Source organism: Cydia amplana, chromosome 8 (genome assembly GCF_948474715.1).
Source record: "Cydia amplana chromosome 8, ilCydAmpl1.1, whole genome shotgun sequence".
Classification (NCBI taxonomy): Eukaryota; Metazoa; Arthropoda; class Insecta; order Lepidoptera; family Tortricidae; genus Cydia; species Cydia amplana.
Window position 1 is genome coordinate 12362227 of NC_086076.1, and position 16213 is coordinate 12378439.

At 39.3% G+C, this 16213-nt stretch overlaps 3 protein-coding genes across 3 annotated transcripts; 2 read left to right on the forward strand and 1 right to left on the reverse strand.

The window, feature by feature from the left end:
* Positions 1-2726: 2726 nt before the first annotated feature.
* Positions 2727-4830, forward strand: LOC134650466 (uncharacterized). Its single transcript, XM_063505421.1, has 4 exons — positions 2727-2918; positions 3499-3780; positions 4009-4037; positions 4461-4830. Exons 1-4 carry the CDS (start codon positions 2910-2912, stop codon positions 4828-4830), a joined length of 690 nt encoding a protein of 229 aa, XP_063361491.1. The 5' UTR covers positions 2727-2909.
* Positions 4831-8639: 3809 nt separating this feature from the next.
* Positions 8640-12880, forward strand: LOC134650295 (adult-specific cuticular protein ACP-20-like). Its single transcript, XM_063505255.1, has 4 exons — positions 8640-8754; positions 9785-10036; positions 10581-10753; positions 12651-12880. The coding sequence occupies exons 1-4, from the start codon at positions 8743-8745 to the stop codon at positions 12715-12717; spliced, it is 504 nt and encodes a 167-aa protein (XP_063361325.1). The 5' UTR covers positions 8640-8742; the 3' UTR covers positions 12718-12880.
* Positions 12881-13684: 804 nt separating this feature from the next.
* Positions 13685-15601, reverse strand: LOC134650467 (cuticle protein 7-like). Its single transcript, XM_063505422.1, has 5 exons — positions 15587-15601; positions 15155-15281; positions 14866-14900; positions 14516-14676; positions 13685-13962 (listed from the first exon to the last, which is right to left on the reverse strand). The coding sequence occupies exons 1-5, from the start codon at positions 15599-15601 to the stop codon at positions 13716-13718; spliced, it is 585 nt and encodes a 194-aa protein (XP_063361492.1). The 3' UTR covers positions 13685-13715.
* Positions 15602-16213: the final 612 nt, after the last annotated feature.

Below are 16213 nucleotides of genomic sequence, written 5' to 3' on the forward strand. Positions count from 1 at the left end.
GTGTTTAGCATCTAGAGTACTAAAATATTTTGCACCCGATAATTTCGTTGTAATCTCGTCCAGAGTTGGTAATTTGAAATGTTCTCGACGAATAGCTTTATTTAGGTCTCGAGGATCCAAACAGATGCGAAGGTCTCCATTAGCTTTCTTCACGACAGTCATACTGTTGACCCAGTCCGTGGGCCCCTCAACCTTCGCGATGACCTGTTGCTGTAGCATTTCATCTAGCTTATTTTTTACCGCATCCCGCAGCGCTAGTGGCAGCTTACGCGGCGCATGCACGACTGGCTGCACATTAGGCTGCAATTGTATCCTATATTCGCCGGGTAAACACCCCATGCCTTCAAACACATCCCCATACTCATCTAACATTCCTAAACAACTATTCAACCCTGAGGTCTCGATATTCATAACGCGCCTAACCAAGTTTAATTCTTCGCAAGTTGATCTACCTAGTACCGGGGGTGATGTCACGTCCGCTATAATAAAACTTACAACATGTGAATTGTTTTTGTATTTTACTTTTAAGTGACACTTGCCTGCAACATTAATTTGGTCTCCTGAATATGCTGTCAATCTGATACGAGTCTGTACTAAGTCGTTTACACTATACCCGATTTCCGGTAAAAATCGCAAAGGCAGAACATTAGTATCAGCCCCACTGTCTAAATTAAACGTTATGCTAGCTCCATTAATTAAAAGGTCCACGCTCCAGCGCTTATTTTTATTTATGGAATTAATGAGACATACCTGATCCGTGGAATCCCCCTGTACTGCATACATACGACACACCTTCGCAAAATGATTAGATCTATGACATTTAGCACAGCGTTGACCATAAGCGGGACACTTAAACTTTTCATGATTCGATCCACAATAATCACACTGCCTATAGTTGTTTCCGTGTGACGGCGCATTCTTGCGCGATGACATCACGGGCGCGCCGGACCGCGGCGTCGGCGGCGCTCGGCTCGGCGGCGGCGGCGCATTCACGCCGCAACGGCCCTTTCGACTCGATCCAGGACGACTCTTTGCAGGACGTCCTACCCAGTGCACTTCACACTGTTGTTGCTTGTCCCCAGCCGTAGTCGTGAGCTCGTATGCATTATACTCTCCTGTATCCTCTTGCTTTATACGGCCCGCTTGCATGCGTGACATCTCCGCTATACGACACATATCCACGGCTTTCTTTAGAGTCAAGGTCTCGCTCTCCCGAAGTAAACGTTCCCTCATCGCGTCTTCTCTCAATCCACAAATTAGCCTATCTCTTATTAAATCGTCCTTCAGGTCCTTGAACTCGCAAGTCATAGCTAATTTGTTTAACTCAAATGTATATTGTTCAACGGACTCGCCTTCTTGTTGACCTCTCGAAAAAAACTTGTGGCGCTCGATAGTCAGATTTTTTGTTGGTAGAAAATATTTATCAAAATTTTCTAATAATCCTTTTATAGTAGTTATTTTATCTGTGAACTGTTCATAGACTTCGCGACACTGTTCTCCTATGACATGCAATAAAATGCTCACTTGTACGTCTTCAGTTTTTTTACTAAGCTCACATGCTTTAGAGTATATCTCAAACGATTTCTTCCACTTTAACCATTGTCTACTTAAGTTTCCCGACGTAACACTCGACAAATTATTCTCGAAACAAAATGGAGGCGGCGGCCTTAGAACTGTATCCATTTTCCGCTAGTCACAACACACTGCTTTGTAAATTTCACTCCACTCAATCTATCACTCAATATCCAAATTACACTAATCCCGTTTACTTATAACGATCAAACCATTGCTTATAACCGACTGCGCCATGTAAAGTACTGATTTGGGCAGGATGATGTATTGAGACCACGAGTGCATTGCTAAGACTGTTTATTCATAATCCGCCCTACCCACATCTCATACATAAGTCTACCCACAACGTATACCTTAGTTAATAAAAAAATATATACATACCTGAAGTTAAGTAGGTAATCTGAAAACTGCTAAGGTAGGTTTAAAAGAAAGGGGAAGGAAAATCCTTAACTATTTACTCATTCACCGCTAAGCTACGATCGTAGCGCTACGGCGTAGTCGATAACTTTGGTTTTCCAGCATGTAGCAAAAAGAGCTTCGTGGCATTTAGAGGCACATCGTGATTAGCGGTGATCGGGTTAAAGCAAATCTTCGGCAATTCCTATTTGATAGTTTTCTCGTTATATCAGTAATAAATCCTGACACGTCCAAAATTCAGCTGTCTTAGTTCAATAAAATTACATATTTAGGTCATTGTAGGTACCTCTATCGGTCTGGATTCGCATTCTGAATACATAAATTATTATCAGATTTGTGGAAGATAAAACTGACAAAAGAATTCCAGTACGCTCTCTATCGCACTAATATGTAGAGAGACATATTAAAGCGTTTCGCAAACGATTGACATCTTGGTTAGGCCCTCATATGTGAAAAAAACGTCCAGGACAAATTTTTTGACAAAACTGCGAGTCTTGCTAGTATATCATATTATATTAGCAAGACTCGCAGAAGTTAACAAATTTATCACAAGAAAATCAAAAGTTAAACTAATTGTTTTTATATTAATTTATTATATTCCATACAATATTTATTGCTATTAATTTATCGGAATGTAAACGGATTATGTCGCTTATAATGAATTTAAAATACTTACATTAAAATCTAATGAATTAAAATTAATTTTTCACCACACCAACTCATCTGAAATCTAAATTAATATAAATACCGCTCAAGGTGCATGCTGTCAATTAATTAAATTAAATCACGAATTAAATTGCCTATGTATATATCGAAGGATGCATCAATCGATGTAATCCGGAGATATCGGGCACATCGGCAATTAACAGTACTGGTATATTAGATTCACACATTGGTTTAAGAGCGGTCAGTTGAATAACATGTTGCAGGTGAGTGAGTGTTATCTCATTTATTTAACGTTCTCCTTTTTAAGATACATTAACTTCACTTGTAACAATGCACCTAATAATATCTTGCGAGTCGTTTTTAACCTAATTTTGTTTTAAATCTAATTGTGTTGTAAGTATAATCTAGTAACAAATTTTTTTTTAAATAAAACTTCATCAAACACTTATGTAATATTCTTATTAATAGCAGATTAAGTACTTGTAGCCATAGTTCAAAATTTCTTACACACATCTATAGAATAATAAGTATATTAGATGGATTTTTACACTCGACTAGCCCAAGCCAAACAGTTCATTTGGAGGTTTATTTTGATTGTAAAAACCGGTTATGAGCGTTATGAGTTTCATCTGGATTTGTTATGGATATGACCTGTCAGCTGCCAAAAGTGGCATTTGTGCTTGAAGAATCACTGTTACCCAGCCAGTCGAGAAAGTATCCACGATGGATTGTGACAGTTTTGATAGTTTATGTTTCTGATATGTCTGCGTTTTGATATTTTTTAAATGAACTAAATATGCTTGCTATGCCTTCGGTTCTAAATATGCTTGTTATTTGTTACAGTTACTAATAGTGGCGGTCTTGGTATCAGCTGCGGTGGCCGAAGAGGCTGAGCCCGCGGAAGCGGCGGCAAAGCCGGTGCCTCTCGAGGCGAAGCCGTCTGAGAATGCGGAGCAGACTGTGATGAAAGACGCGGAGTCTATCCATCGCAACCGTCAATACCTCGACGACTATGACCATCACGACCATCACAACCTTCTCTACCTCAAGGCTAAGCTTGACGGGCCTGAAAGCCCACGTGAAGGTCCTATCATAGCTCGCAATCTTCCCCATTCTCATGAAAAGGTAGGTACTTACGTTATTGTTTAAGCTTGCTTTTGTTTTTGAATGTCTCGTAGTTTCAAATTCTACAGATCGAAACGTTAGCAGGAATTTCATAAGTTATTATAAATATATTATATATTATAATTAATTAAACAATAAAATCTGTATTTAAAATCATTACTACCTAATTTTTGTTTTCCTTGCATTATTTTTTATCACCTGCTACATATTATCTGTTTATTTTCTCAGGGACACGTTAACATTGCTGAGCAAGATGAGTACGTATTTTATAATTAGTTACCTATGTACCTATTCATAAAATACCTATACTTATGTACAGACATTTAGTTACAAATTTTCATTTAAAGTATATGAAGGTAAAAATAACTAGGTAGGTATAATAAATTAATAATGTATTGGAATCTACTTTCAGCGATTCAATGCAATGACATGTTATCCAAGACAAATAAATAAGGCACCTCATAACAAGTTTTAGTAAGGAAATAAATAACCCACTGTTCCTGAAATATGCTACACTTGCAAATTGTCCAATTAACTTTGCAGGCATAGTTAAATAGATTGTTTAAGTAATCAGTTGATGCAAAAGGGACACAATAATCTACCCAATACCTACCCAGCCCAATAATTGAAAATCCGAATACACAATTTTCCAATACTTCTCAATATTCTGTCACTTTCAGGATCATCAAGTTCACATATAGCCCTGCGTATTACGAACCTGTTTGGGTTCTGGACTACAGATTCCTAAAGTCAGGTGGCAGAAGGTACACGCGTGGACCGGGAGGACAGGTCCTTATTCTCCCGAGGAGCTACAAACATTACAAAGGGGATGGCACCGGCGACTACGACCAATTGGTCGAGTTTTGGCGCTTGAAGTTGATTGCCGAACAAAACAAGCGGATGCGCGAGAACGGGTTGGGTGGACATGGACATGGACATCAACACCACGGATATGAAGAATATGAACATGTTGACATGGGAAGAGAACCAATGTACCGGGAAAGAGAGAATTTGAACCGGGAAACAGGACATATGCATGGATATCATTAATAATAACCCACTGTATTAATCGTTTTTTACTATTTGGACAAAATGAAAATGTAATAATTAAAACACTATATAATTATTTTTATTTAAGTTGAAAATTATAAAGACCTCACCTCTTTTTACTCCCCTTCAATACCGTAAAATGGGTTGAGTAGGATCAAATCTGAAATTCAAACCTCGATAACATTTTATTTTTACATATGTAACTGAATGGTGTATATAATAAGTGTTCCGGGCGTTTGTATTTTAGTTTTTATTTTATTTTGGGTAGTTCCATTTCATAACTTTGACGATAAAGAGGAAAACCCACCTCACCCCGTAGTGCCTCGTATTTGGGGTGAGAGGGGTTTTCATACAAAGGTGATTTTGGAAGATTGTTGGATCGATTTCTTTTTATTATCCGTATTACTATAGCTCCATTTTAAATTGGAATACATTATTTTTGTAGTAGTAGCCTTAAAATCCCTTCTCACCCCCCTCTCAAACCTTCTCTCCCCATTCATAACCCACCTCTCCCCGCGAAACCTACTCACCCCGTTTTACGGTACTCGTAATTATGTTTTGCATTGAATGTGTGAAGATGATACCTACTGAATAGTATGGGTATTATAAACACAAAATAAATAAAAATAATACTTAACTATTTTAAAAATAAACTTTTGAAACTCTTTTGGATTCCTCTGCATATAAAACAATGTGTCGTACCTAGTGAGATTGTTAATGTCGTGGTATAGTAAAAGAGAGAAGCTTGGTGCGGAGCCGCGGTAAGTTAAACACCTAAGAAATAAAATTCCAACCCCACGACAACGTATTGCTGCCAAAAAAAGTAGACCAGGGGACCGATTTTTGAAATTCGACCGCTCGGTTTCGTCACTCGAAAATCGGTGGAAAACGGCGAAATGCTAATTGTTGAAATACGAGCGATAGAAATTTGGAATCGAGTGGTATTGACCACTCGTTTTCAATTCTATCTGTTGAATTGATATGCCCTGTAGTGGAGATATTACTGAACGAAATACACGAAATCGAGCGGTCGAAATTCAAAAATCGGGCCCTAGGTTAGGTTTAAGAACAGTGACCCCCCTCAGAATCGAACTATTAACGAAAAATCAAGTTAGGTTATGTAGGTCAGAACTGCGACCCCCACCTAATTGAACCTTTGACAAGAAATTAGGTTAGAACTTCGACCCTCTCAGAATCCAACTATTGACAAAAAATCTGATTAGGTTAGATTAGAAATGCGACCCTCACAGAAACGCACTGTTGACAGTAAAATAGGTTAGCTTAGGTTAAAATAGCACTGGCCAGCACCGCGCGAGATAGAGACCGCGCGAAGAGCTTTTTCGCGAGGCAATTGAAGAGTGGGTAAACCGGCTCGAGCGACCAAGCGCGGGCGTCCGGACAATTGCGGCGATTCGTCCCGTCATGCTTGAGTGGCTGGAACGACCACACGGCGCTCTCACCTACCGGCTCGTGCAGATCCTCTCGGGGCACGGCTGCTTCGGGAGATATCTGCACAAAATTGCCGGCAGAGAGCCAACTGAGGAGTGCCACGAATGCAGTGCGGCAGTCGATACCGCACAACACACCCTAGAGGAGGCCCAGTGTGGGGGCCGGAGCGCGCTGACATGATAGCCATAGTGGGGCAGGATCTGTCGCTGCCGGCCGTGGTCAAGTCCATGGTCGACAGTGACAGATCGTGGCAAGCGGTAAAAGCCTTCTGCGAAGACGTCCTGCAGCAGAAGGAAATGGCGGAACGCGCAAGAGAAGTCGACCCAATGGCCGACCAACGGCGCCGTAAGCGTGCTCGACGCAGACGGGTCGCACAAGGTCGCCGCCTGCCTCCGTAGGTTGACCTCAGGGTTGTTAGAATTGTCTCGATAAGTAGGCAATGCCAGTATTGCCTGTGGAAAAAAGTACCTACAGACAGTGATAAAAAGTTGTACCAAAACGATTTTATTGGCAAAAACGTATTTTTTAACCATGACGGAAATAGTACTGTTCTTGGATAGAAAATGTATGGCGTAGTTCTTTATAGTTAGGAAAAAACAGACTATTTACTTTACTCTATACGAGTAAAGGCCTGGTTTACCCTATGGGTTAGACATAGGGTTGCCAGATGGTCGAGATTTGGCGGGATTCTCCCGATTTTTAGCATGTGTTCCCGATTCCCGACCAAGTGCAAACTGTCCCGAAAAACAGGTTCACGTTATAAAACAATGATTTCAAGTTCCGAACTGTCGTCGAGCGAGCGCGCGGGGCATGCGTGGCGAGAGATTGTGCGGTGAGGGAGCGACGGTTTTTTTTTCCCGACTTAAGTCCCAAAATCCCGAAAAATTAATATTTTTTCCCGATAACAGCGCCTTTCGATCTGGCAACCCTAGTTAGACAATCAGGTATGTAAGTAATATCAATGACTGCGCAAAATGTTGAGCGAACCATGTTTTATTTAATGGTCAAGAAACTCTGCTTATCGCTAGACAAGCAGTCGCTTTACAGTCAAGAGCCACTTACAGAAGGGGACAGGAACGTTATTGACCGTCGACCGTAGACATATTGTGAAAAGGTTCACAATCACCTACATTTAGCATAGGTCCTATCTTAGTGCCATGAAAGTAGATGTTTGACTTTATTCCTCAACGGCCGGCCTCCATAACCTAGTCGGTAGTGACCCTGCCTACGAAGCTTGAGGTCCCCAGTTCGAATCCCGGTAAGGGCATTTATTTGTGTGTTCATCACAAATATTTGTTCCTTAGTTATGGCTGTTTTCTATGTATTTAAGTACTTATATGTATGTATTTATTATATATATCGTCGTCTAGTACCCACAATACAAGCCTTATTGAGCTTACCGTGGGACTAGGTCGATTTGTGTAAGATTGTCCCATAATATATATTATTTATTTATTATTTATACGTACGTATGTTTTTCAGCAACCTTTAAAACACTTTCCATATACTTAATCATGCTTAAAATAGCAGAGAGTTACATACACAGCATATACCGGCACCGGTTTGTTTACACGCACACTTAAATGGATAACGATCAAACTGCTTAACGGTTCGTGACGGGTCCTTGGAGTTGAAGACGAGACCTGGATTTCACGGAATAAGCTCGTTATCGTTAATTGTCTATTTTATGTGTATTGCAACTGCTTATCGATCAAAGTCAGGGTATGCGTTTAGGCGGACCCACAGACTAGACATCCTCTAGACCAGCAGTCGGCAACCTGCGGCCCGCGGGCCGCATGCGGCCCGTGAACCTGTCACTTGCGGCCCGCGAGTCCCTGGCTATTTTGTATATAATATTGACAAACGACAATGTCTGATAAAGTCATAAATATTATCAAAGTGCGGCCCGCGTCAACTTAGTTAACTACTATGTGGCCCTTGGCTGCTAAAAGGTTGCCGACCGCTGCTCTAGACTGAGCATAGTAACGCTACCCCCTCTGCCACTATATACGATAGTTTTACTCCATCTTCGAGTCAAAGTGTCAGAATCCCGTGCCGTGATTGGTCCGTGTCTTTGAACGGACCAATCACGGGGCGGGATTCGCTCACCTCGTCCGGGGCACCCCCGTATTTTTGGCAGCATCGGTTCCATGAAATAATTGCTCTAAACTCCGTCTAGAGGATTCCTATTCTATGGGCGGACCAGTGTTACTATGGCCAAATGTGTAACCGTTAATACGTGATTGGAGAGCGCATTTTATAAGTAGGTACATCGAAGCGTTGATATGCTTACACTCGGTAAGCATCCAGAAGAACATCCCTGTAGTAGGGTTAGCTGTTAGCTGTCCCTACTCATTTGTAGCGCTCCACAAATTTGGCAAGCAAACCTCTTTATAAGGTGACGGCTCATTGATTTTTTTCGTAGTTGTAGTCCTGCACACAATTAGACAAGTCCAAGTCAACATGTGGTCTCAGGTTAGCTCGTTGTGCATAATTATTAATTAACAAACACGTCTTAATGTACCTTTTACTCCTTAAAATTTTAATGTAGTGATCAGTTAAGTGAAAAAAAATGGAGTTAAGTACTACCAATGATTTGAATCGCGTGATAGAAATATATGGAATAAATTTACTCCACACATCCTAAAACAATAACAAAATAACAATGTGTCCATTATCATAATTATATGATAGTTACGAATATCGGTCGGGTGTGGCCTGTAACACGAGCATTTAATTAAAACATAGATGGTACTCCTCAAACAATGAAACTTTTATTCAACAACTTTTGAAAATGATGAAGCCTTTAGATTTTTATTTTTGGTAAGTACATGTAAATAATTGACGTCGCGTGTCACGCTACAAACATAACAAGTGACAGTGTCGAGTGTCCATGATATTGTCATTGTCATTTTCAAGCTGTGTTGCGGGACTTGGCAACGTTAATTTAATTAATTAATGTGTAACTTTTATTTTACTATTTGTCACCGTACGTTATTTGATGTCTTTTTCTTATTGTCTGTTACCCTTCGTGATTCTTCTCACTTGATGGTCTCATGGGAAGACCAGCGCTGGAAGCCACCAGCAACATACTGAGATGAGGCCATTTCGTGGCACTTTAATCTTATTTTGTGTTTTCTTTCATATTATGTATTGTCTGTGCTTACGAATAAATTATATTCTATTCTATTCTATTCTAATTACTCCAGTAGTAAGGTGACATTCGGATGTCAATTACAGCTGCATTACTGTCACTGTCAATTTCCTAGGTAAAATGAGTAGTTGATCAAACAAATAGACAGTGACAGAGGTCGTGTCAATGCCGCGGCAGTAATGCCGCAACTGTAATACCTACACCTACAGTTGACATCCGAATGATACCCGAAGACCAAATTGGAATATAGTTGGTTGTCGCTAAACTTACTAATGGCCTACATCATAAATGTACCAAGTCATTTTGGTTTACCTCACCCCTTATTTAATTTCCGTGCAATATTAATTTCAGATTGTAGCCCTCTCCCTGCTCGCCGCGGCGCACGCGCACCCGGTCGCCGTATCCCACACATCCCGCGTGGACCACCTCGGCCACCATGTCGGCCATATCGGCCATCTCGGCTACGCAGGCCACCTCGGCCACGCCGGCCATCTCGGCCATCTTGGCGGCTGGGGAGGCTGGGGCGGTAACTTGGGCGCTTGGGGAGGTCACCACCTTGGCATCGCTCATGGACACCACGGAGGTTGGGACCATGGCCATCACGTAAGATGTTTTCTCTTTAACCAGAGATAGGTTCACAAATTACAAATGAGACTTAGTAATCCGTCGAACAATCGTATGTTGTAAATTCAAATGAACCGAACTATTTTCAAAAGGTTCCTAGGCATTTTCAAAACTGTGAACAGATCTTACTCCTTATAAAACAAAGTCCCCCACCGCGTCTGTCGGTCTGTCTGTATGGTCGTGATAAACCCAAGAACCTCTGAATGGATTTTTATGCGGTTTTCACCTATCAATATAGTGACTCTTGAGAAAGGTTTAGGTGTATAATTTGTTAAGCTTTTATCCGGGTGAAGCCAGAGCGGGTCGACTATAATTATTTACCAATAATTATTAAAAATTGTTCTGTAGAATAAATAAATATTTTGTGTTGTCATCAGTAACAGTTTGAAGGAAGGTCCAGATATGATAACATGAGAAGACTGGGAACTTACTTAGTTAATTTCCATTTAGTCCCTGAATCGGTACGAGTACAATCTTTAGTTCCTTTACAATTGTTTGTAATTTAACATATTCGTTATTTCAGGCATGGGCACATCCTAATTACAACTTCGCGTACTCCGTCTCGGACCCGCACACGGGTGACCACAAGTCCCAGCACGAGGTCCGGCACGGGGACCACGTGAAGGGCTCCTACTCGCTGGTGGAGCCCGACGGCAACCTGCGTTCCGTGCACTACTCTGCTGACGACCACCGAGGGTAAGTTTAGCTGCCAGTCGATAAACTTTGACGAAACTGACACTTGAGTTTTCAGTATAACAACTTTGACAATTGTTGGCGATACGATGCGATATGTACAAATAAAAAGAGATGACGATGAGTTACCTACAAAATGTCCCCGTCAATATATTATGTCCAATTTCCAATTTATTCCTGAGCGTGACAATGTGGAGATGTATTGAATTAAATTAGTTAAATTATATACTTATTAAATTAGTTAATAATATACTTACTTAACTAAATCGGATAAAATAAAATGTTTTGGATAGGTATTGTTAATATTTGTGTTCAAGACGTTCAAGATATGATCGATTTTTTTTTATGTCTGTTGACAATTCTTGAATTTATGTCAGGGTGTAGGATAATTCGGTGCTCTTCAATGAAGTAGACGGTTTGACGTATATAAAGTATAATCAGCTTCCACAAAAGTGTATATATATAACAGAATTTAGTATATTTAATATTGAGGTACAAGGCAGCGCTTGATCGTGCCGTGGATGGATAGGTAATGTCATTCAAAAGGTCATATGTACTCCTCTCGCGCGTCTGACCCCTCTCTCGTCCAGCAGCTAGGTAAGTGTGAGTGTAGACACAGGGATTTGTCTCGTTGTTGTTGTTACCCCCTTATTCATAAAACTCTACAAACCTCAATTAGTTAGTTTGTGTTTTATCCCTTTCTTAAAAATACAGAAGACGCCAAAACTCACATTCCGAGTTTATTAAAAAACGATTGGTTTCGAAAGAAAATTCAGGACTGACGCCACCAACAGTAAGCAACAAGGCATGTAGACTAGGGTGGAGCGTCGTTGTATGGGAAAAAATAAAAATTTGATTATCAATGTGGAACCGGTACAAAAAGTTGCAGTTTGTCATGTAGATTATAGTGATTATATCAAGTTTCAAAATAAACACTACTTTTAGCCCTCTACCCAGCCGCTAAAGAAATTAATAAAGGTAAATTTTCATCAATTATTTAAATATACAATTTCACTAATATGTGTACATTTTATTGAAATTATATAATACTTAATAAGCATTTAATAAGTTATTACCAAAATTTTTGTACCTTTTTCAATATTTATGAAATAATAAAATTTCAAACTTTCATATTAAACAGCAATTTCATGCAAAACAAGGAAAATGCTACAGTGTAAAAAAATTATATGAGTTATTTTTTTTAGACGTTCTTGTGCCAAAGTAACGGTGTTATTGATTACGAAAAGTATCATTTTACTGCAAAAAATGGGTTACTTATATGTTTAAATGAGCGTCAAATATTGCCCTTCGGCGTCGCTTACGCCCTTTTTGGGTCATGTTCACACGTATGTTAGGCATATATTTACTTTTACTAGTAGTATTTTTATTATCTTATCACGTTCAAAATAGTTTTCACGGTTCTGTAATAAGTTGTAAACTGCAATTTGTGCACAATATCCGGGTTAAAGGGCCTTTTCCATAAAACCTCTATTTACGTGGTTTTACCGTGTCATAAAAATATACGTTATAAACAAAAATAAGTATAGGAATCGAGTATATCTGTAACAAAAAGATGTTATTTAATGAATAAAACTTGTTATAAAAAAAATAAGCATAAATTAAATTTATTAAAAATATACAAATATTGCTATATATAATCGAATAGTAGAGGGCTAAAAGTATATACCAATATTTTTTTTATTATTTTTCCCTTAAACAATAAAAAATTAGACATCCTTTTAGAGGGGTTCCATTGCTATATTCAAGAATTTTGGATTTCTCTCCACCCTAATGTAGACGTAAGTTGATAACGGCTACGAATGGCCATCATATCACAGTATTAGATTATGCGACATATAATAATTGTACTTTAATTTCAAATTCGTGTTTATAATTCCAGATTCAATGCTCATGTTCATCACACGACGGCCCATCATCATTTGCATCATTTGCATCATCATCATTAGACTCAACAACCTACCGAAACTGATCTCGACCAGAACCTTGGCTCTTATTTATTCTTGTGAGGATGGCACTTCTCTCGGTGCCACAACTACTACAAATCTCTCGTGAAACTTTCTCTGCATTTTCCCTCACATTTGGAACGCCAGCGCTGACGATTAAAATCATTTTTATGAACTTCGTTGTTTTATTTCATTTATATTTCTAAAAGGTTAGGTACTCGTACTTGTACTGGAAAGCTAATTTTCTGCTTTGAAATATACGAGTAGGTATGATAATCAGGATTTAGTTAGGTATTTCAAACTTAAAATTTCTGATTGGTCTCGATTCAATAACTACCACGAATGACAAGCCTGCGCCTAAACCTACATGTACCTACTTATACAATTTTTTCAATAAATAATCTATGGGTACCTACTTACTTTCAATCATGGAATATATGACGGTTCCGTGGCACTTCCATTTCGTACCTTATGATGCACTTTTGCAGCTCACTGTACCTTTTATATCTTAGCTGCCTAATGCACTTTAAATAGCAAAAATATCTCTCACTCTGACATTGCTGCGTTCCATAACCAATCACAAAATGAAGTCGGACAGACCTAAGTTTTCGAAATTACGGGGATCACAACTACGTAAAGTACAAAAAAACATTGGTTTTGCCATTCATGCCTCGAATTTATTTTAACTTTAACGGTGCTTAATCTTAAAAATACTTAAGTATTAAATTACTTCGTTAAAATACGGCCCGTTAAGTCCCATTCTGTTAAATATAATCTGTTAAATGCTCGTTATTATAAATACAACGACTTCAACATGACACTTCAACAATAAATACTTACTTACCTAATACCTATTAGTTACATGTTTGTTTTTCAGTTTGAGTTTTACAATAGAATGTACATACTCGTATGTACATTCTATGTTAACCTACAGTTAGAATGTACATACTCGTACGTACATATTGGCATTCGCTGTTAAGTTGTGCTTAGTTGTCTTCGCTCTAATAATTATAATTATCATCAGGGCCTTGTAGACCAGGGACATGGTTGACACTGAAGCCCACGTTAGAGTTGGCACTGCTGCTGGGCCCGTATCGCGGGCTGGTTGGCGGTGTCTTGTCGGGTAGGTACTGTGGGCTATCGAGGTAGTCTCTGCTGGCCAGGGCTCGGCTGCGGGATTCTGGCAGACGAGGGTGCTGCAGCTTGGTCTGCTGGTGTGGCTCGTCACGACGCACAACTGCGTTAAATCTGGAATTAAAATGAGATTTTTATTGAAATGATTATGACTTAACTTATAACTCATTCTATAATTGTAATACGATGGTACTAGACCTACTAAAATATGAGACAAAGACAATAAGCCAACTTTTTTATTTACTCGGCAGAGATTCATATGTAGACAGAGCGTATTACTATAACACTCCAGGTTATTCTAGCTAGGGACACTTATACCTATACAAGTTCAAAAACATTCCTCGTTTAAAGAGTTTTTTTATACGTTGATAACTATGTTGTTTTCGTAACAAGTACCTAATAGTAGAATACGCCCCACGCACTCCCTCCTTCTGTGGCATCCGATGTCTCTTCGCCGACCTGCGTGTCACCCCGTGTGTTCTACTACGCACCGTCGTAAAGTGCGAGTAAAGTAACTCACCCATCCCATGAACTTTGTGTGTAGCGCGCCATAGGGCTCATTATACTATCGTATTGGGTACGCGACTTGCACTTTATCACCCTCATGCCATGCCGTCTCCAGTAGCTCCTGTTGTCTCTTAGTTCTACTACTCAAGTACCTACTCACCCGTGGACCGCGTCCGCGGTGTACTCAACGGTGCGTAGCGCGCCATCAGGCTCATACAGGGAGTACGCACCACGCACTTTGTCTCCTTCGCGTCGCTCCCAGTGGCTCTTTCTGTCGCCCGTTTGGTGGTCTGACACCTCATACTTATACTCGTATTTTGGCTAAAAATATAACTTTTATCAATGATTTAAAGTATATATCCGAACAAGTTATCAAAATTTTCAAAAAAGTAGAGCCATGATATTTTACAGTGACATAAATACGATATGTAATAATACATAAAGCGGGCACTTTACTTAAGAGCAACATAATAATTGTTTGGTAGTTAACTAGAAATTTTAGGCACTTACTTGAGTTCTGCTGTACTGGTCTAAAGAAGATATAGCTGGAAAAAAATGTACATTTTATGAACTTATTCTATTAAAAAGGGGTAGTTAAGATCCATTTATCAGACCCAAGTGGCCTTAAGTACATAAGTACCTACCTATCATTATACTGATTACATTTTAGCATTTTCCGGAGCCAAAAAAAAATATACAAACTTGACTAAGAAGTAAGGTGTCTACTTATTATTTTTATGTTTAAAGTTCACGTACAAACCACTAGCATTATAGAAATACATAGTTATCATTTCATTACGGGTGGTAGTGGCGGGCAGCGCCGGCTGCGCCTGGTGGAACACGATGCTCTGCGAGGACGTGGCGTGCTGCAACATGGCCACAGACGAGCCCTTGATGAACAGCCACCCGTTCAGCAGGATCACCACCTGTACAGTATCAGACAAATTACTTACATGCTGGGACTAGAAATCTCAGGGAATGGATTATCCATAGGTTTCTGATAGCTCTTAAGCGTGATGGGATAGATTTTCTTCGGATATTTAAACAAAGGTCTAATTTTTAACTAGACACTAGACAGATGTAATAGGTAGTAAAATGTTTTCAGCTTAATATGTATATATACAGTAGGTATAATTCGAATGAAAAACGACTTTTCAAGGAAATCACTGCAAACTATTTTGACTGTTCCGAAAAAAAAACACTCCATATTGACAATGATACGAGCCTTTACCCAAACGATATCCATGTTTCACTTATTACGAACGATTGCGCCCGTAACGTAAACTGTTCTATTGAAGGGACTCATCTCATAGAGCCCTCGTTTTATAGGGACATCTCATCAGATAAGTGAAACAATGTGATGTCGGCGGATGTATATGCACCGACAAAGGTCCTGTTGTCAATTAAAATTGTTGATGTTACTGTATGCAAACCTTCGACGAGATAAATGAGGTACTAAAAATTCTTACAACGGTCTCTATTCATGTTGGCCCATTATATGTTCATTAGGAACGTCAATCTTTTATGTTGGTGCATATTTCAGTCCATCAAAGTACAGACGGCAGAAAACTACAATATCTATTTAATATTCAGGCATGTTATAGAATGTTTCCAGTCTATTTACTTAATTGTTATCGCGGATCTGATTCGTTCATTCGATAATTATTAGGAAGGTGTTATGTGTAGGTATTATACCTATATAATATAATATTAACGACCTATCGTTAGGTAGGTAGTTTAATTATCACATTAATTTTAGGATTTGTAACATTAGGTACCTATTAGGTACACGTGATTGCCTGTGGCTTGCTTTACAAAAAGTTAGTGATATGAAGCAATTCAAGAAAGTAACGAAAGG